This window comes from Mustela nivalis, assembly GCF_964662115.1.
Source record: "Mustela nivalis genome assembly, chromosome: 19".
Taxonomy (NCBI): domain Eukaryota; kingdom Metazoa; phylum Chordata; class Mammalia; order Carnivora; family Mustelidae; genus Mustela; species Mustela nivalis.
The window spans coordinates 14,452,719-14,474,966 of NC_139038.1; the positions used below are offsets into that span (position 1 = coordinate 14,452,719).

Sequence of the window (22,248 nt, forward strand, 5' to 3'; positions counted from 1 at the left end):
CAGGCGTGGGTAAGACAGTAAGGAAGGGAGGAGACTGTGGCATCTGCCTGCCTGGAGGAGACAGCTACTCCCGTCACCCCAATACTGTAGTGAAGGCGTTCAGGTCTAGTCTTGTTGAGGCTCCAAGATTTTAAGAGGAGAGAGAGGTACGTATTTTTCATAGGAGATTTTTCTGTTTTATAAAATGATGTGTGAGCCCAATACGACGGGGCTGTAAGCTGTCCTTGGCTGGGAAGTCTACACGTATGCGACTCCCGATTTAGACCACTTACTTGGGTTTGAATCCATTTCCCTACTGTATATTTCCCCAGAAAACCTCCATGTCATGTAGATGTTCAAATGTACTTTTACAAAACTCTATCAAATATTTTTTAAATATTTTACTTATTTATGGGACAGAGACAGAGATAGAACAAACAGAAGGCAAGCAGAGGGAGAGGGAGAAGCAGGCTCTCCGCTGAGCAGGGAGCCCGATGCGGGGCTCGATCCCAGCACCCCAGCATCACGACCCGAGCGAAGGCAGATGCTTAACCCACTGAGCCACTCCAATGCCCCTCAAGTATTCTGTTCTAAATCTCCCATATTTTTTTCACTTCCCGTTTATTTTAGTGACAGCTCTATTTAATTCTCCATTCAACATGCCGTATTTGTCAACTTACTGCATTTTTTTCCCAAGAGTCCACTCTTGGAATTATTCATTAAACTGAAAGTGTTTTGGTTTTAATTTTTAGATGCCAAGCGGGTGGCATTCTCATGCAAACTTTTACTGATTTCTGATTTATTGTAGCCAAAGGATGTGCCTATAATGTCTGTCCTTTGGAATTTAGTTAGGTTGTCTTCGATCTAACACGTAGCCAAGTTTTGTTAAGGTTCAAGAATGGCTCAAGAAAGAAGGATATTCTCTTTTTTAGAGCACAAAATTGGAATTACACAGGCACACCAAACCTCCTTGTATTCAGATACATTCAGTGTCATTCAAGCTGTTACTTGGTTTTGTCTACTTGATCCTTCTGGAAGGAATGTCTAAATATCTCCATGACAATTGTTTCTGCCCCTATTTATAGAATCTCTAAAAGTCCCCCCACCCCAGATAAAAATTTCACAATAAATGTAACATTCTGATAAAAAAGAAAAGAGAAAGAAAAACCCCCAAGTCCTTAGGTCACTGGGAGTGCCATTCAGCAAAATATTTCCAGTTCATTCCCTTCTGGGCATGTAGTTGGGCTATACGTCCCCAAACCCCTCGCTATCATCAGGCACAGACATGCGACACGCTTTAGTTAATGAGAAAAGGACCAGAAGGGACCCAGAACTTCAGGGATCACTGTGTGGTCCATTGGTCTCTTTCCCTGGCGACAGCTCTCAGAGAAGCAGACAGAAGCCTCGCTCGGCCAGGACTCCTGAGTGAGGACAAAGAGAACACACCCAGCCAACCCACAGGGGACATGTCATACCCCAGGAGTGACAACTTTTATGTTGTGACATGAAGCCATCGGTATTTGGGGGAATTATTTATTACGGCAGCATGAAGTAGCCTCTCCCTTCCCGAAACAGATCCCACCCACCCCCCAAAATGAGGGAATCCACCGAGGGAAAAACCCAACTAACCTTTGGAAAATGTGTCCTCTCACTAAGGAGATAAAACCAGAAGAGGGAAAGGAACCAATCCTATTAGTAATCAATCCTATTAGTAAGAACTTGTTGAATAACACTCAGTACCAGTCAGGGTGTTCTGAGACCGGCTCTCCACGTATTCCTTTCAGTAAACCTTGCCCGAGAGAAATGCTGCTTGTGTGTGAAGGGCTGTAGGCAGGCTCTCGTGTGCCACGGGATACTCTTGTTTCTAGGAAACATGGCTTCTGTCTCCATGACACAGTGTGGGGTACCAGGAGCGAACGACCTTCCTAAGCGGTTTGCTTATCTCTGTTCTTGGAGAACAGAAGCGCTGACCTTCCGGCCAGTGAAAATTCGGATGCTAGTATCCGTGGCATGCCTCGCGTCATAATTGACTGTCTCCTGTGCTTGCTTCTGGATAAAATAATTATCGAAAGCAAGGGTTTTTGAAGACCCACGGAGCTCCCGTGTTTGACCTTTACAGTGGCAATGATGACTACAAGGACTGGAAGGTCGAGAGCTGCCTCTGAGTGCCCTTGAAAGAAAAAACAAGGGGCGCCTGGGTGGCTCAGTGGGTTACACATTGACCTTCGGCTCAGGTCATGATCCCAGGGTCCTGGGATCGAGCCCAGTTTTGGGCTCCCCGCTCAGCGGAGAAACTGCATCTCCCTCTCCCCTTACCCCAACTCCTGCTCTTTCTCTCTCTCATAAATAAATAAAATCTTTTAAAATGGGGCGCCTGGGTGGCTCAGTGGATTAGGCCGCTGCCTTCGGCTCAGGTCATGATCTCAGGGTCCTGGGGTCGAGTCCTGCATCGGGCTCTCTGCTCAGCAGGGAGCCTGCTTCCCTCTCTCTCTCTCTGGCTGCCTCTCTGTCTACTTGTGATTTCTCTCTGTCAAATAAATAAATCTTTAAAAAAAAAAATCTTTTAAAATGAAAGAAGGAAATAGAGAGAAAAGGGAAGAAAAGAAATGAAAGAAACGGAAGGAAAAGACAAGACAAATAAAGAGAGAATCAGTAAGAGACGCTCTCCGCTCTGGCCACAGTCCAAGGACAAGGGTGTTGTCAGGTTGGCCCCAAATGATCACTCGCTTTCTACAATGCAGGGAGGGGCCCAAGTTTAACTGTGGGGTCTGCAGCATCCTAAGTCGAGGTCACAGACTTGCCAGGTCTCTGAGGTGAACTTCAGCACACTGATTGGAAAGGAGCGGGGCTACGCCGTGGAAGGGAGACCTCGGGGTGGATTCAGAACACAGAATGTCCGAGTCTCCCCCACGTCCTCTCTGACCTCTCCCTGAGCTCAGCCACGACCCGCCTGAAGACCTGGAAGAGAAAGCCGAGGCGGCTTTCTTGAAAGGGGCTGCTGCTTCTCAGGACCTACTCCCGCCACGTGTTCCTGCCTTGACACACCCATGAGTACGGTCCGATCAGCACATCCCAGGAGTTTCAAGTCTGCTGTGGGAGCACAGAGAGGTGACAGCGTAACCCCAGGGGACAGGTGCAGCCTGCGGAGTCCAGGGAGAAAGAATATAAAATGGCTGGGGCGGCTTTTACTGAAGTGGGGACTCACACCAGCAACTGCTTTTCTCATAAACGCTGGCTTGAGTAGCTAGAAGTGGTGCAAATGGTTCAGTCTTAGCGGAAACCTGGGCTCACCGTGGCCAGCTGTCGGTGAGGCCAAGACGGTAGACTTTTCCTGAGTCAATGAAGGAGAAGGAATTTATGAAGGAGACGGGAGCGTTGCGGTGGGTGTTTCCATGAACATCCGTCACCGCTGTACATCCCAAGAGGGCCTGAAAAGGATCTCCCCTCCTTAAAGCAACAGGAAACCCAAAGGCACCATCTTTAATTCACAGACTCTGTTCTAGGCCAGGCCTGACCTCTGCGAGTGTGACCTAAGGAGGCGCGGTGTTTGTCATCCCGCCGAAGGTGACAGCAGGAGACGATTCGGAACAGGAACTGGAAACCAAAATATTTACGTACACGTTTAGAATACTTGGGTATTTTATATGGAATATGTGCGTGTTTGTGTGTGCCCTGTTCTGTCACTGCTCCAATGTCCCGTTGTCACCCCAAGTGACCTGTACCTCTAAAATCACAAAAAGAGAATGTATCTACTAGATAAGTTTTTTTGGGGGGGGGGGCACCTGGGAGGCTCAGTAGGTTAAAGCCTCTGCCTTCGGCTCAGGTCATGATCTCAGGGTTCCGGAATCGAGCCCCAAGTCGGGCTCTCTGCTCAGCAGGGAGCCTGCCTCCCCCTCTCCCTCTGCCTGCCTCTCTGCCTACTTGTGATCTCTGTCTGTCACATAAACAAACACAGCTTTAACAAATAATACTAAAAACAGAGATGTGGTTACAATATTAGGTTCGTAGGGTCGCCCTAGCAGCGTGAACTGGGAAAGGAACGTGAAACCTCTGTTGTTCATTGCTGTCCCCTACAAAAGGAGCGTGAGACTGCTCAGGACTCAGGGCGGACATGGGGACAAGTCAGTCAGTAAACAAAGTGCCTGGAGCAGAGTGGGGCCCACGGGGGAGACTCTGCGTGCATTCGCGAGCTCCGCTGCCCTTCCGCTGTCGCTGGGGTTTGCTAACACTGTGAGCGTGGCACAGATGTGGGTCATCATTACCATCGCCCCGTGAAGACGTTAGCACCGCAAGATCAAAGCACGTCCAGCAATCACTCACTCACTCACACTGAAACCTGTAATGGTGTGATACTATTTATGCCTATTCACAAATGCAAATACTTGGGTACGGTCTCTGGAACCGGCCTCCGGCTAGACCTCTGCACTGTGAACGTCAATCCCCGTACTCGGAGCTCCTGGCCGGACACCGGGGAGGGGCGGCACTCCACGCAGGGACCCTCCAGCAAGGAAACACGGTGGGGTTGGCTTCTTCCTCCCCAAAGTGTGCCCTACACTAGCACCCCTCAAGCTTCCCTGTGTCTGTGGACCCCCTGGGGCTTTTGTTAAAACGCAGGCTCAGAACTGGCTCAGGTCATGATCCCAGAATCCCAGGGTGGAGTCCCGCATCGGGCTCCCTGCACACCGGGGAGCCTGCTTCTCCCTCTGCCTGCCGCTCCCCTGCTTGTGCTCGCTCGCTCTCTCTCTGACAAATAAAATCCTAAAAAAAAACAAAAACAAAAACAAAAACAATGCGGGCTCAGAATCCGCAGGGGCAGACCGGGGTTGGACCTGGATCCCGCATTTTAAGCAAACTCCGAGGCAATGCCTATTCCGCAGGCCCCAGAGCCGGAGGAGGGGGAAGGTCGGAGCCCCTGTCGGGAGCTCTGTCTGGGACGGCTCCTGGCTGCTGGGAAGGGCGGACTGACCACAGACGGTCCTCTTCCTTCAACAAACTCCCAAACGAAAAAGCTCCTTTTCTGCCTTCGAGGCACTAACCTCACACCCAGACCTTCTTGTTCACACAAATATCCACAGGCTTCACGATTTCTCACAAGCTCTGGATTTTTCTTTCCGCCAAAGCTCCCCCGGTCACGTCCCTGGACACACTGCTGTCCACGGCTTGGTCAGAGTGTCGCTCTGGGCCCCAGCCTCTGGGTCCCACCCTGTGGGACCTGTGCTGTTTGTTTTAAACACGCCCCCAGGTGTGGTTCGAAGTGCCCCAGCTGTGGAACCCTCTGCTTTTGGCTAGAAAGCTCCAACCGCTGCCACCTCACGCCCGCGGCCCCTGGGCAAGCATCTCCCCACGTGGGAAAGAAGGCGGCCGTCCCGCGCACTGAACAGACGGACACCGTCCCAGAGCCTCCCGGGGAGGGCGCGGACATGGGTGACGCAAACGCTCCTCTGAGTTAACCGTCCCGTGTGACCCTGGTCCCAATTTGTCCTTGGCGGTTCGGCGGCTTGTCGCAAAACCACCCAGGGGCACCTGGGTGGCTCAGTGGGTTAAGCCTCTGCCTTCGGCTCAGGTCATGGTCTCAGTGTCCTGGGATCGAGCCCCGCATCGGGCTCTCTGCTCCGCGGGGAGCCTGCTTCCCTCTCTCTCTCTCTGCCTGCCTCTCTGCCTGCTTGTGATCTCTGTCTGCCAAATACATAAATAAAATCTTAAAAAATAATAAAATAAAATAACCACCCAGAAGTGAATCTTGCTAACCACAGAAATAAGCGAGTTCACACACAGTGGCCGCCAGATCAGTCCTTTTAAAACCGAACTAAACGGAGTCCAGTTCAATGTCGGGACAGAGATGGGCCTGAAATCAAGCCGCAAACCCGTTCCGAGACAGGAAGTCATCTCAAAACCCCACATCTGCCCGAACTCCACGAGACTCTGCACCCCGGAGGGGCAGAAAGGAACTCGAGGAGGAAGAGGGCAGGGTCTGCCTTTGTTCCAACGCGGGACTTGTGCTGGGTAAGCGCGGGAGCCCCGAGGGGAGCTGGTGCGGGCAGAGAGCAGTGGGGCCCTCGCAGAGGCCATGAGCTGCTGAGGTCTCCTGGGTTGACCGTTTCAGGAAACTATGTGCAAAGCTGGCAAGATTCATCCCAGAGGGCCACAGTGGGGCGGTCGGGGACACTCTTTAAAGCTGGAGAGCCGTCACAAAGAGCCGTTGGGTCTTGGAGACCCCAAGGCCATATTCCCCGGGGGAAGGAGGCAGTTCAAGGGGCCCCGGGGCTCCTGAGGGAAACACAGGGGAGAGGGGACGCGGCAGAGCCCACAGTCCCTTGCAGGCCGCCTTTCTCACCGCTTCCCTGGCAGGGGTCAGCCTCACAGACAGCCGCACCATGACTGTCTTCCTGTCCCGCCAAGGACGGCGCGAAACTAGGACCGAGATGCATCGGAGCGAAGTCGATTCCCCGTGAGCCCGTCGGAGAGGGCTGCGGGCTTCCGGGCTCCGCGCCGGACGGGAGACCCCGGCGAAAGGCACCAGGAAAGGGGCCTCCCGGCTCCCGCCTGGCGCTCGGGCCAAAGTCACCTCAGCTGCAGAGGCTGGGAAGGGGAGACGCAGCACGAGGACGGGGGCGGGTGTGCAGCCGAGTTCAAGTCACAGGAAAGCACGCTGCCCGTCAAAGGCCAAAGAGGAAGCAGTGGGCGCTGGGCACAAACTCTGGTTTTCTGTTTATTGAACTGTGAGCAGATTTGCCCATACGGCGTACAGGCGTGTGTCCACGCGCACACACACACGCACACACACATGCACAGTTCCAGCACTTGGGCCAAACTGGCCAGAGACCCACAGAGTGACCCAGACCCCGCAGCCTGCCCTCCCTCACGTCCTCCGGAAAACAGACTGGAGCTGCCCGCCTCCCGCAGGCTCCGTGTCCCAGAAACCCCGCCGCGCTCCCTCATCCGAGGGGCCGCTATTACACACCCAGCCGGCAAGGCCTCTCACGCCCAAGGAACCGCCTAATGAAAGCCTCGTGTGTCAACGCCGTGTGCACAGACACGCCTGGGCTCTTCCAGATGACCTCACCGTCGGGCAAACCGGCAGGGACGCCAGAAAGAGCAGGTCGGTGTGTGGGCCAGACCTGCTCCTAATCACAGACAGCTGGGGGAGTGGAGGCCCGGCCCCCCCGCCCCCACCCTCCAGACACCAGGCTCTGGGGGCCCGGAGGCTCCATCAGCCCACAGCTAAGAAGCCAAGCTCCAGACCAAACACCCCATTTCTTGGCAGGGTCCCCACCAACATTTCTGCCACTCCACACGTTTCACGCCAAAGAACGGCTTCCTTCAGTACGGCTGGATGTGTGCGGAGAACCCCCGGTTACAGAAGCTAGAAAGGAAGGATATAATTAGGACCTGTTTTTTTTTTTTTTAACAGAAGCTCAAAAAGCCCATTAAGCAAAAGACACGGAGACACGGCCCGTCCACATCCGAGCGCAGCATCCCAGAAACGCCACTTAGCTGCTCCAGTCACGGGACTCTTGAAGACACACATTTCAGCCTCAGAATGGGCATCTGTCCCTGAGCCCCTGCCACGCTCGGGCGATCCGTAAACCAGCAGCGCAATTCTTCCGACACACATCGCAGCTCTGTGTTCATGTGCTCCGTATTAAACCTTTTATAGGACTCAATAACACACTGAAAAAATCATAATAAATCAATCTTTTGTAGGCAACGGTGACAAAAAAAAACCCAGAAGCTACGTTTCAAAAGAAATGTGTTTTTACCTGATGGCGTCACCGTCACCGTGAAGCTGGTGATGACCTCACCTTTTTTTTTTTTTTTTTTTTAAGCTGAGCTTTTGTTAAGGAAATGAGTAGAAGTCCCCTACAAGAGAATTTCTGAGTCCTTTTAAGGTCTGGTACATTCTGCCTTTGGCTTGGAGAGGGAGGATGGCGCGTTGTAAATCAACAGGTAGAACTTTGGAAGCTCTTGAACAAAACCCCTCCCTGGAGCTCTGCTCGGGTCCTGATGGGTCCCGTGCACATCAGGGACACACGAGATGCCTCTGGGCCTCCGAGACCTCATGGACTCGGGGAGGATTTGCAACATGTAAACACTCCCTGTGAGCGGAGACCCACGGAGGGAAGCCACAGAGACACACCATGGACGTGGAGGGAGACCCTTCAATTTCAGAGGAGTCCCAGCCGCAGCTGGGCGGGCCCCTTTCTCTTAAAAGTTGCTAACTCCATTCGGCGAGGTTTCCTTATACGAGTTGTGGGCAGGGAATCAAAAGCACAGAGTCCTCATCCCGTAAACGGAAGTTTAGATTACGACTTCTATTACTTTAAGGAGGAAACTTTTTCTGGAAATGTGTCTCCAAAATGATGACGGGGGTCAGCGTTGAACAGATTCGCTCTCTGATGTGTGCTCCGCCGCAGCTCTCTGGATCTAAAGCAAGCAGCTAAGCGTGAAGCAAGGTCACGTCAGGCAGAGACACGGTGAGTCCCAGTCACTCGAGCTGTCAGGACAGCTCGTGCCGCTGAACACCCCTGATGAAACACCCCTTTCCCGGACCAGAAAATAAACGTCCACAGCTGCACTTGGAGGCCAGCACGGGACAGCATGCACCATATGGTCACCCTGATTAGCATCCTTCCAGCAACTCCGGCAAGACAACACCAGAGAGCCGGCTCCTCCTCCAGGCAGCACCCAGCCAAGCAAACATCTCCCAACCACGGTCTTTCTGTCCAAGAGACTCCCTGACCCCATAACTCTGCGTCCTGCTTTTTCCTCGTACAACTCGTGCTCTACCACTCTGGACCCCGTAGGCCTGGGATCAAGCTGCTTTTCAGAGCGGGGGAAGAGTGCCTTAGAAAAACAAAAAACAACAAAGAAAGCTTTTTCTTGGACCTTCTGCCAAGGCCAAATCTAAATGTCGGGAAGGTCACAACTGGTTTGGGACAGCCTTGGTGTTTTGCAACAGGGAAGAACCTTAAAGATGTCCTGGGTTCCTTTTCAGAACTTTTAAAATACAGTGAAACCCTTTTCCCCAGTGAGGTTGTATATAGAAACCCAGCAAGTAAAACAGAGAGAAAAGAAGCTGTTTTTATACGCACACAATGGCATATGATTTGGCCCTAAAGAAACAACGTGCAAATAAATACATGCTATAAAACGGATAAACTCGCAAACATGTTAAGTCCAAGCAGCCCGTCACAAGGGACTCCTGCCGTAGGATTCCGTTTATAGGAAATGTCCAGAGAGGAGACAGATAGTAGATGAGCGGTTGCCTGGGGCTTGGGGGAGACGGGGATGAGAAGTGGCAGCTAAGAGGCAGAGTTTCTTTTTGGGGCGGTGACACTGTTCCATAATTGATTAGGGCGTTGGTTTCCCAGATCAAGTGAAGACGCTAAAAGCCACTGAGTCACCCCGAGGGAACGGGGGAGTGTTGCAGCGCGCGCGTTCCATCCCCAGGAAGCTGTGTGCAAGAGGGGGAGGGGAACCAGAAGGATCCCTGGTGGCCTTCACCGGCCAGGCCACCTCCACTGTAAACCAAGACATGACCCCAAGCATGCTGACGGCAAGGGCAAGGCCCTTTGACGCCAAGGCCCCGCTGAGAAGCCGGGGCTCGTCTGGGGGACGCCGCGCTCCCGCGCCCCCGCGCTCACCGTCCATGTCCAGGCGCTGCATGATGATGGCCAGCTCCACCTCGCTCGGCATGTACCCCAGCGAGCGCATGGCCATGCCCAGCTCCTGCTTGGAGATGAAGCCGTTCCCATCGCGGTCCAGAACCCGAAAGGCCTCTCGGATCTCTGCAAAGAGAAAGCAGAGAAAGTCAGACGGTCACACGGCTTGGCCCACTGCCCTGAAGTCACCGGCGGTCCTCCACCGACGCACCCAACGCTTCCTTACAGACACGAGCAGGGCAGAGACTCTTAATCGGACAGAAGAGCGGCCGAGGAGGGACTCAGGAAAGACAGGGGAGAGGGGGAAGGGGAGGAGGAGGAGGGGGTATAAAGTAAACCAGCCCTGCGCATCCCTGGAACAGCAGAGCTGGCACACAATTAGACGGCCGGCCGGTGGAGAACGTGCTCGCGGAGGACCCTCCTGGGCAGGAGTGAGCACGTTAGGTTTCGGCTGTGAGGACAGGGCGGCTCGTAACCGGGGCGCATCGTTTACAGGCGAGGAGGACGAGACTCCCCTCCGCCACCCCGTAGGAGGACGGGAGTCACGAGCTGGCTGCTTTTACTTCGTCCTCTAATTGACAGCAATTTCACGGCTATAAACAACCTCCGATCGATCAGAGCGTCATAAAAGCCCAAAAGGCCTCTTTAATCACATTTTCTCCGGCTGCCAGAGGACTCCGCTATCAATAAGGCCGTCCCCACGCGGCAGGTGATCGCCCCTCCTCCGACCCCAACCTGAGCTGCCCTGCCTTCCGCCAGGACCCCTCCCTCCCGAGCCCCCCCAGCCTGCTGGTTCTGGGTTGGCGGAGCGTTTCCGAACCCATCACACGAGGCATGGCGTGGGGAGTTCGAGGCCAGAGTCTGAAGGTGACATGTGTCTGAGCCCGGGACCGGCCTGCTCTAACCTCACCGGGGAGCCTGGTGCGGGCAGGTATGGCCGCCGCAAACATTCATCACGTGTTCAGCAAGGACCGGTGTCCACACCTGAGGCACACGAAGCGAGTATCCCAGAGAACCGACCAGCCTGCTGGTCTTCCCCTCCAGCCCAGCGGGGCAGGAGAGACCCACGCGGAAACGGACAGGCTGAAACCAGCCCGAGACCCGGGCCCTCACCCATTTCCCTGCTGCTTCTCGAAATAGCCCCCCGGATGCTCCCAGTGAACACCTGGAAACAAGCTTTGGTCCCTTCCCATTTGCACGGATTTCCTGGGGTTGCTGTCACAAATCCCTACAGATGTTGAGGCTCAAACAGCAGAAAGTCCTTCTCTCGCGATCTGGAAGCAGAAGTACAAAATCAGGACCACGAGCACAGTGGGGACAGGGCTGTGCTCTCCTAGGGCAAGAGTCTGCCCCTTGCCTGTTCCCGCGTTGGGTGGCAGCTGGCACACCTTGGCGCGTGGCCAGGGCCCCCCATTCTCTGCCTCTGTGGCCACGTCGCCGCCTTCTCCTCTGCCTGGGACCCTCCTCTGCCCTCCACTTCTGAGGACACTTGGGGTGGCACTTAGGACCGACCCAGATAACCCAGGATAAGCTCCCTCAACCTAACAACCTAAAAAAAAAAAAGCCTTTTTTTTTTTTTTATTTTTTTCCCCCCAAGGAAATATTTGATATCACTGGCACCTCTGGGGCCCGATTTTCAGACGGCCGCACTATCGCATCCGGGACTGCTCCTGAGATACCCCGCCTTCCTCTTTAGAGGCCCAAATCCTGTCGGACCTTCAAGGCTGGTCAGGGACCGTGGGCTCTACAGGAATGTCTTTGCCCACCAGGGCCAGCGTTCCCTCCCTTTCTGCTCCCGTCATTCCTTTCTCATGACATCAGCCCGTCCCGTCTGAGGATCCGACGTGGGTGCAGACATCGCGGCTTCTCCTCATCCGCTTCCTTCTTCCTCGTAGGAGGCGACGCAGCTGTCGAACAGGTCACGTCCTCGGTAAGCAAGGACGGGGCATCAGCAGCAAATCCACCATCGACACCGACTCTGCACGCGGGGCGCTTTCTGAGAACCGGTGTGGGCTCCTCCAGCAGAAGACCAGCCTGTGAGCCGCGACCCTAGGCTCCCGGCCAGGCGCATTAGCTCATTAGGGCCGCGGCCAAACCCCGAGGCCTCGGATTGTTCATGTGTAAAATGAGCTGGGTTGGCCGTGAGGATCCCTAGGGTCCTTCCAGACCTTTTCTGGGGATCTGCGGACATTGTTAACGTGTTTAAGAGAAGAACAGGAAGCCTGTGTTCTCCTTCATACCCTATTAATCTACTGTGCAAACACCCCTTTTTTTCCGTTGAGGATAAAGGAAAAATTTCAGTCTGGTCCTAATTCTGATTCAAGGAGGCTGTCTGTACTTTTAGGCTTTTCTCACCAATGAAACGTGCCCAAGACTCCCTCGGGCAGCCGTATGTTTTCCTACCAAGTCCCAGGTGGCCCGGAAAGAGCTCAGAGCCACTGCCCAGCGTGAGGTTACAGCACACAACACACAAGGACAGCGGGGCAGAGACCACGGCCTCACCTGGCCTGAGCCCCGGGGCCCACGGCAGGGGGGTGCAGAAGCGGGGTCTCCCGGGGCGGGGGGGGGGGGCGTCAGCCCACAGGGAGGTCCGTCTGGCCCTGCCCAGCAATCAGAGCCGGCGTCTCCCTGAGCCTCCGTCGCCCCATCCGAAAATGGGTAGGGTTGGATCTCTTTCTGGCCTCTCTAATACGGCTCTACTTCAGAGCTGGCGGCGGTAGAAAATTTCGGAGAACAACAGGGGCCCGGCCTGGAGTCAAAGAGGAGGCCAGGGTCCTAGCGGGCCACCCAGATGGCCGGCTGCTCGCTGAGCTCGGGCCCAGGGTCCTAGCGGGCCGCCCGGACGGCCGGCTGCTCGCTGAGCTCGGGCCCAGGGTCCTAGCGGGCCGCCCGGACGGCCGGCTGCTCGCTGAGCTCGGGCCCCTTGTCCTCCTTTTCCGAGGCAATCTCCACTCGCCATCTCTCCGACTCGGGCCTGGGCTCCCCGGCCGTTGCGATCGCCCCAACAGGGCGACCCCCTCTGCTGACAGGGTGACAGGGTCTGGTCTCCTTCCTGCGGTCCACTTGCATGTGCCCTAGATCTCACCGACGAGCGAGCCCGTATCCTTACCCTGGACACCCCAGCAAGGCCTCATCAAGGATGTGTATGACCTTGGCCTGGAAGTAAAGGCCTGGGTGGGTTTGCCTCCCGTGCCCCCGTCTCACCCCCCGGCTACTCCAAGTCACCCCACCCTGGGGCTGCTGGAGTCAGACGGAGGCCACCCCAGCACTGGACTGCAGGAAGCAAGCAGGCCAGCCCTGCTCCGGCCCTGCTCCAGCCCAGCCCAGCCCAGTGCAAACCAGCTCAGGGCTCTGTTTTCTGTGCAGCACCCCCACCCCAGGTAAGCGGGACAAAGCTGCACTTCTCTGTCTGCCCGGAACGTCTGCTCCTGGCTCCCAGGTAGAGAGTGTATGGGGTGTGTACGCGTGCGCACACGCGCGTACAGGCAGAAAAAGCTCCCTAACTTCATTTTCTTTCAAAATAATGGTGTGTGGGGTGGGGGGGGGGTTGAAACTAGAAATCCATCATGCAGGCCTCTGGAGATTGAATCTTTCCAAGGCAGGGAAGGCCCAGGCAAACGAGAAGCTTATTAGAAGGAAATGGGTCCGGCAGCCGGAGACACGTGACGTGTGCCTCGTGTTATTTTTATTTTTAATAGCAGAACAGGGTGTGAGAAATACGCCCATAAAACCGGCAGAGAGAGGGAAGCAGGCCGGATCCCCTGGCCTATGGCTACAGGCAGCCTGCCGGCAACACGGAGGGGCCCTGGCCACGCTCCACAGCCTCGGGGAGTGGGGCTACAGACCAGGCTTCAGGAACACCCCCGTGATGCGGTGCGCTTTTTGCTGGAATGTGCCCCCTCCCTGGGCTACAGCCGCCAGTGCTCCCGCGTTATAGAAGGAGCCCGGGTGACGGTGACAAGGGCCTGGGCAACTGTCATTTTGTGAGCCGGAGAGGAAGGGTCCTAAGACACGGCCCCGGGCCAGAGGAATCCAGTCTCTGCGTCCGGAATCTCCCAGAACCGAAGTCTGCATTCCTGCCGGGGTCTGAGCCTTGCCTCCCCGATGTTCTGGAGCCAAGCAAAGCCGGACTAGAAATCAGCCTGGTGTAGAGCCCAAGGGATTCACTTCTCACTACACCAGCAGGTCAGAGCCACCACTGGTACCACCAGCCACCCAACCCAGTGCCCCCTAAGAACCAGGCTTCAGCTCCATGACACTCCGCAGGGATACGGGCAATTCGACGGCAGAGGCTCGGCCCCCACACAGAACAGACTCGTCAGGCAGGCTGCCCCGCCCCAGTGAAGTTTGCCTCGGATGAAAACCAGACACCAGACACCAGCCAGAGTCAATATTCGTTGGCCAAGGCTCTGGTCTCGAAGAATCAGCTGAAATTCACGGCGCTCATTTGCAAACTCCGATCGATAAGGAAGAGCAACGGGTTTTCCTATGTCAACCCCTGCTAGATACAAAATCTGTTCAGTCTCCACCGCAGTGTTTGGTCTGGGTGAGGCTGCTCTTTGCTGATCTCAACAGTCTCCCGAGATCTCGGCACACTGGCCGCTGCCGTGGCCGGGCTACTCCTGGCTAGCGGTGGTGGTCATCGTGCGGCGTCTCAAGAAGAGAAGGGACATCTGTTCTACCTTGCTGAGGCCTCCCGTGGTAGGCAGGCAGTGCTACAAGCCGTGTAACGGTCCCTGGAGTCGTAACCTTCAGAGAGGCCCACCCTGCCTGCCACACAGGCACCGTGACCTGCTGGCTCCGCGCAGTGAACGACCGGACCTGGCAGCTGACGCCCAACCGTCGGCTGGAAGGACAGACTCCGCGGAGAACCGCCTCACAGAAAGGCGCACCTCCGGCTACATCTGGACTTCATTTCTTTCATCTCCCCTCTGCCTGACGAGTAGCACGGTTCCCCTATCACTCGGAGTCTGTTATTTCTTTCCTGGGTGATTAGGAGACATTATCCTGTATGCTCCTGGCTTATGAAATATTATTATTACCAATTATAATTCCCACAGTGAACCTGATTAAATAAGTGATTGGCAAAGGTGATCTCAGCCTCTGAGCATAATTTGAGAATTATAGTCAATGCAACAAAGACGGCTTTCCAGCAGGGACGTGGCGTGAGCAAGGAGGCAGAAGATGCACTCTCGGGGTCCAGGTCCTTGCTGGCAAGGACCGCTGATGAGCGGCACCTGCAAAAGGGTAGAGCTGGCGGGGCGCCTGGGTGGCTCGGTTGGTTAAGCATCGGCCTTCGGCTCAGGTCTTGATCCCAGGGTCCCTGGATCGAGCCCCGCATCAGGCTCCCTGCTCTTGTTCTCTCTCTCAAAAAATAAATAATTTTTTTTTAAAAAAAGGACATGGCTGGCAAGAGTCAACATCCCTCCCAGACAGCATCACTGCCTGTCTGATCTGAGGCTAGAATCTGAGGGTCGTTCCTTGGCCTCAGACTTGCCCTGAGTCACTGGTAGCCCTAGGAGCAGACACGAGGCTGAAAAATGTCGAAGGCCCAGCACTCGAGACATCAGGCGGCCTGACTCAGGAAGCCCCACGCTCCTGGCCGTTCTCATTTCCTCGGGACCCAAATGGCACCTTGAATTTAAAAGCAAAGCCAACTCCTTCCCCAGCCGGCACCTCCGAAAGAAAAGCGTCCCGGTAACTTGCTAAGCAGTGAAATCAGCCAAAGACTCAGTATTCGAGGTCATGAAAAAGAATCGTTTCTCTCCTCAAATTGAGTGGCACCAGGCAGTCAGGAAGTTAGGGCATTTCTAAGGACGGAAGAGCTAGGACAGAATTTATCTGTCCCCACAGTTTATACCTGCACAGATAAAGCGGAATTGATCTCGGCACGCCGGGTTGCTTAAGCTGATGGAAAATTCCCCAACAGCACCAGAACAAAGCAAATTAGAGCAGACATTAACAATGAAAACCCACCCCAGCCAGGGGCACCCCGTGTTGGACAGAATGTTCCAGGCAGGGCTGAAAGGAAAATCATGAAAATTAGATGTGAATATGTATGAGGTGAGAATGGCCAGAGGGTCTTTAGACGAAAAGACCTGCTGATGAGTGAAGAGAGGGAGAGAAAGGCAGTTTTCTGTCTGGAGAGGTTCTGGACCGGACCTCTGGGGTCAGAAGACCAGAGCCGGACCTGCCCAGGAAGGCCGCATCGCCCAGGTTACACATTAATGCGCGCTTCTTACGAAGAACGCCCCCAAAAGGTATAAGGAAAAACATAATCTAATCCATCAGCAGCCAGGAATAACCTCGGTTAATGGGTTGGGGCATTTGATTCCAAACTCTGGACATACAAATATTCTTTTTTTATATAATTTTTTACTAACATATAATGTATTATTAGCCCCAGGGGTACAGGTCTGTGAATCGCCAGGTTTACACACTTCACAGCACTCGCCATAGCACACACCCTCCCCAATGTCCATAACCCCACCACCCTCTCCCTACTCCCCTACCCCCGGCAACCCTCAGTTTGTTTCCTGAGATTAAGAGTCTCTTACGGTTTGTGATGCACAAATATTTTTTTTTAAGATTTTATTTATTTATTCGACAGACAGAGAGATCACAAGTCGGCAGAGAGACAGGCAGAGAGAAAGAGAGAGACAGAGGGAAGCAGGCTCCCGGCTGAGCAGAGAGCCCAATGCGGGGCTCGATCCCAGGACCCTGAGATCATGACCTGAGCCGAAGGCAGAGGCTTTAACCCACGGAGCCACCCAGGCGCCCCAATGCACAAATATTCTTAATTAAATTTGGATCCTGCCCTCTCTGAAGCTTTGTATTTTCCCCCACGTAACACACAACCGTTTGAGTGTCCATGTTACTGGCCCTCACAACGGCGCTTCTGGTGGCGGCGTAGTGTCCGCGACGCGCCCCGGCCCCCGTGAGCCCCCCCCACTCCCAGCGGTGGGTCGTCTGCATCATCCCCACCTGTAGAAAATGCTGCCCTGGAAATCTCTGTAGGGAGATTTTTGTGGGTTTGGACAATCCTTTCCTTCAGATGGTGTCCCAGGGACAGGACTCCCGGGTCAAAGGGCAGGAACATGTTCAGGTGCTTGAGCCACTCGGCCAAGGTGCCCACCAGGATCCACTTCTACTCACTTCTGACACCAACAGGGCGCAGGGAGGGAGGGGTCCCCCCCAGGGCCTCCTCCAGCTCTCCGGACACCGATCCAGCGGCCGGCGATCTCGTCCCCCGTGACACGCGCCATTCACAGTACGTGCCGACCCGCGGGTCCGGCCCCACACACCTCTCCTCACCTCCAACGCCGGTAAAAGACAGGTCCCCCCTGCCCGCCTCAGTGACTAGCGGCCATCAGGTCTAGGGCTCCCATGAACCCTCCTGGCACTGGGTCGTCTGCTGGAATGGCTGGCGGAACTCAGGAGAGCCCCTCGCTTACACTTGCCGGGTTCTGAAAGGGGCACGACTCAGGAACAGCCGGGTGCACGAGATGCCCAGGACGAGGTGCTACCTTGGGGCCGAGGGGGCATGGAGCCCCCTTACCCTTTCTGGGCACACCACCCTCCCGGCCCCTCAGTGCATTCCCCGGCCCAGGAGCGCTCTGAACCCCACCATCCGTCCGGGATTTTTACGGGGCTGATGTCACAGGCCACTGGGTTGGGGACTCAGTTCTCCAGGCCTCTCCCCTCCCAGGAGGCCGGGTGTGGGGCTAAAAGCTCCAACCCTCTAATCACACCTCGGCCCCTGTGGCAGCCAGTCCTGGTCCTGAAACCCTCCCAGGACTCCAGCCACCAGGCGTCTCACCAGCATACAAAGGACACTGACTATTCCAGAGGTCCCCAGGGTTTCAAGAGCTCCCAGAATCAGGAAAGAAGATCAAATATTCGTTTCCTATTTTATCACAATATCACACTCTGCAAAAGGCAGGACCACGAACCTCCATTCCCCATGTCAGGCCACATCTATGCCTAGAAGCCAGTCTCCCGTGAACTACGACCCTTTCCAGCCAGCGGTCACCCACAGGCTTTCGTTCCTGAAGTCAAGAGGGCAGGACAGCGATCCAGACATCATCTGAAAAGACCTGCAGGTGGTCACAGGCTTTTGAGTAAACCCCACACTCAGCACAGGCTCAAAGCGGGTATCTAGCTAGGGACACGCGTGCGCACGTGCACACACACACATGCACACGCACTGACACAACAGAGCTGCGCCCGGAGGGGGAGAGGGATCTCCCGACACAGGAAGAGGAACGGGGAATGTGAGGACGGCCGTGCTCCCCGCCCCAGCCTGGGAGTGCTCCCGGGGCACGATGCCGGGCAGTCTGTCCCAGGAGGACGCGGGCCATCGCCACGGCCCAGCAGACGGAACAGCCTCACGGGGACAGGTGTGGTGCCTGCGCACAGAACAAGCCACTTCCCACACGGCCACGAGCCCCTTCTCAGCGAGAGCGGCAAGTCGCCCGAGACAGGAAGGGGGCACCAGATCACTTGGCGCAGAAGGGACACCACAAGCAGCAAAGCGTGTGGCATTTATCCGTGAACAACACGGTCATCGTCGACACAACTCATTTTCATTAAGACGTGTGGATTCTGCGCTATAAACCTTAGTATCCTGAGACCAGAGAATAATGAACGTCTGAGAAAACACCATTTTGTGGATTTGGCACCAGCGTGGAGGCCCGGGGAACAAGATCCAAGGTCCAGAAATGAACCAGAGGCAAAGGATGTGACCCTGTCGGGGGCAGCTCGCACCCCATCCCGTCCGCGGGGCCTGGGGAATTCTCTTGAGAAGGAAAACCTCCCTTTGCATTTCTCAGCTCAGCTCAACCCCACAAATGTTTCTTGGGCACCTACTGCATCAGGAATCATTCTCGGCGCGGGGGTCTCATCCCAGGAAACCACGGCAGAGCAGCAGACAGGACTCCCGACTGGGAAGAGGTGGGTTCCGCACGGAACCCGCGGTGGGAAAGGCACGTGGAGGACGGCTCAGTGGCTGAAGTCGGATTCTCCCCCGACCCGTGCAGAGTGTCCTTCTGGAGCCCGAGTCTTTTCCCCGGACCAGGCGGGAAGCAGAAAATGACTTTGTAACCGAAGACCAACGACTAAGCCCGAGCAAACACCAGGGGCCTGGATCGTTTGTTTGGTTTTTAATAAGGAGAAGGTGCCTGTGCGAGGCGGTCAGCCCTGGCCAGATCCGGTGGGTTCACGCGGAGGGAGAAGGCTCCGCGCAGGCCAGCACACGGGGTTCGGGAACAGTCGGGGTTTGGGAACAGTCGGGGCGAGGCCCGGGGCTGAGCTTGAGGGGGGCCCTTCGGCGAGACCCAGTCCTCAGTGAGGGGCCCCGAGGGAGCCCGGCGCGTCACCCGACCTTCAATGACAAGGGAGGGACGAGTGACAGACCAGGACAGCCACAGAGCGGGTCACGCCGAAGCGGCGCCTCCGTCAGGAAGACGGTGCCGCATCTCCTCTCCCCCGCAGGGAGAGCCGGAAGGAGGTGCGCGGCCTCTGACAGCGACCCATGGCGCGGATGCCCCCGGACGCTGTGACAGACGCGTGAGGCGGCCACCCTGCCCGTGGAAGGCACGCGTCTGTGTGTGTTTCAGGCAGAACTACGCGAAATCGCTCGTGTAGCCGGCAGATGGCCCGATTCCAGCAACTTCTCCAGGTCCCAGCCGCCGCATGAGGCCCACACGGGCACCGCGCCTCGTCTGTACCAGCCACTGCTCTAAGAGCTCGTGGGGTCTGAGCTCGTTTAGCACTCACAGGCCGCCTCGTGACACAGCTTCCGTTGTTACCCTTCACCAGGCCACGTGGTTGGCTCAAGACAGCGATCGGAGCCCAGGCCTGTGAGCCCAGCCTCTGCCCCCCGAACCCTGTGTTTCTAGCTCTGCACACACGCGGTGCACACCCCTTTCTAGGCGGGACACGCTCTGGTATCTCCAATTCTGCCTCTCTCCTGGTTTGGGACGACATCCCAATTCGCTAAACTGGGGGGATCAGCTCAGGACCCACACGGGGGAGAAGCCGACCCGGGCCTTGTCTCTGCGGCGTGCTTGCTCCCTACGAATCACGTCACCACATCGGACCCCCCAACAGCCTCCCGAGCTTGTCTGGGGATCTCTCTGCCGGCCCTGAACCGGGCCCTCCTCCGACACGGCGCTGCTGGCGGGCTGCGCTTGTTTCCTGCCTCTCCTCCAAGCACTTAGCTCCCTTCAGCCTCCGTGTCACCGCCCTCAGTGACCACCCTCCTGGGGCCCCCGAGGGACGAGGGACGTCACATTCAGAAGAACAAACAAAAGCCTTTGTGTAAACCCTATAGGCCCTACCAATCCTACCACATGACACCCGCAGGAGGATAGCTTTGGTCCTTAAAGGCCTAGGGACACCCCCACCCCCGCAGCTGCACCCCCAGCCCCAGGCCATCACCTGCTCCCGCCACCTGCCCATCGGGAACAGCAGACGGGAGGAGGCAGAAGCAGGCAGGCCCCGCTGGCCACAGGCATCTGCCAGTCTTGCGGGCTGACCCCAGCAGGGCAGGAGGTCAGCAACGGTCCCCTGTGTCTACCTTAACTTCTCCAGCCCTCACCCACCCATTCTGCAGCATCTTCGACCAAGGCAGGGGCCAGGCCTAAAACGGGGTCCAAAAGACTCCCAGCAGCACACTCTGCCCGGGGAGCTCGGGCCAGAAACAGAACTTCTCGTAACGTCCTCTTCCAAATCACCCACGGCACAGGGACTCCGGGCCAAAGGACACGCGGTGGGGCGTTGGAGAGGCTGGTTCTACTCCAGAGAATGATTCCCCTTCGGTTGTGAAATTTTTCAATTCGAACTCATCACCCCGACCTTCCTTCACCCACGTGCAAGGACACACGGAAACGCGGCCCACGTCTTGTTAAGGCAGCGGGACCCGAGCCTCCCTGGGAACTGCGAGACTCTCTGCCTCCGCCCCCTGAGCTGCCCCAGAGCAACCCTCCCAGCAGCTCCCGGCCACATTCCGTCCTACACTGGGCGTCCTGATCACCGACAAAGGCCTGGACACGGAAGAAACTGTGCTCCGCTGCAGGCTGCACAAACACCCCATTATCAGTAGGAAGCAATTTATTTGCTTAAAATCGCCAACTCTCTCATTTTGTCTTGACGCGCTGGTTCCCCATCAACATGAGGCTGCACCTTTGAAAAGGCTGTTTTCATAGCCTCACAATGGCTCCAGCGAGAGAAGTAACAGGGAGAGGCAGACGGACCCCAGGCCGGCCCTTCACCATGAAAAGGGCAGCTCAGAAAAGGAGGAAAATCGTTCTAGGAATTCTACCCGGAAACGTAACCCTAAGTGAGTCACCAGGGAGCAAGTCAATGGTTCCAGGACACACACGTGCACGCTTGTGTACACGCCCGTGTGTGCATGTACACACACGCGCGCGCGCGCATCATTCCTGATTTCTGCTGGAGAGCCGGCGAGTTTGCCGGAAGGAAGCTAAGGGCCAGGCCTGTGCTCGTGGACTTGCGGGTCATGGAAGCAAATGTCACGAGGAAGGTTCCGTTTCAACCCAGGGAGAGAGTTGCGTGACTTAGTACACAGGGCTTAGTACACGTCAGCTGAGAACTCAGAAAACAGTAAGTTCTGATTGTACGTCACGCATCTACCCAAATCGACTTCCGAAAAATTTTTTAGAAAGGGGGCACCTGGTTGGCCCAACAGGTTAAAGCCTCTGCCTTCGGCTCAGGTCCTGATCTCGGGGTCCTGGGATCGAGTCCCGCATCGGGCTCTCTGCTCAGCAGGGAGCCTGCTTCCCCCTCCCCCTCTGCCTGCCTCTCTGTCCACTTGTGATCTCTGTCTGTCAAATAAATAAATGAAATCTTTTTTAAAAAATTTAAGAAAATGTTTTTAAAAAGGGAATTAAAACAATACATTCGACAACCTAAAAAAGTCTAAAGACTTGAAGGCAGATGGATACATCCAAAAAAAAAAAAAAAAAGAAAGAAAAAAGCCAGTCAAGGCAAAGAAACAACCTGGGAAATTAATTAAGTGACATACATCAGACAAAGGAATAATCTATGTCAAAAGTCTCTCCAGAATGTCCCAACAGAAGAGTGGACAAAGGCACAGTTTTTCCCCAAAAGGAAAATACAGATAGCTAAAAATCACATCCAATAGAGTTACTTTTTTTTCCCATTAATTTTCTAGTGCAAATGGGTAGAACCTATTCCGGGTTTGTCTATGAGACTCAGTGACACGGCGGGTAGGAAAGGGGCAGGTGCCAGGAAAAGAGAAAACACAAGCAGAGCGGACAGCAGTGTGGAACCGGAGAGAGGCGGGCACGGGGTCGCAATGCAGGGGCAGAGGCCAGGGCCACCGAGCGGCTACGAGAAGAGATTTGGGCTGAGAGAAGGCTGGTAGCCGCGGGTTCCCCGGGCAAGAGAGTTCCAGATCCAGGACCCCATCCGTGCTCATCCTTGGGTGGCCTTGTGCCTGGGGTGCAGCAGCAATGGTGACCAGGCCAAGGGACCGGCACGGGATGGAGGGCGTGAGGGGGGAGAAGTCAGCGGTGATATCGCACAGACCAGGGTGAGAAGGCAGATCGTGGAGGGCCTCATA

General features: G+C 55.6%; 1 protein-coding gene across 5 annotated transcripts in view; it reads right to left on the bottom strand.

Moving 5' to 3' along the window:
• CALN1 (calneuron 1) overlaps positions 1–22,248 on the bottom strand; it is a 477,468-nt gene that overhangs the window by 222,305 nt on the left and 232,915 nt on the right. For all 5 annotated transcript variants that reach the window (XM_082714433.1, XM_082714437.1, XM_082714435.1 and 2 more), the window contains one exon: positions 9,624–9,767. In XM_082714433.1, coding sequence (XP_082570559.1) covers positions 9,624–9,767 — 144 coding nt within the window. The remainder of the gene's footprint in view (positions 1–9,623; positions 9,768–22,248) is intronic.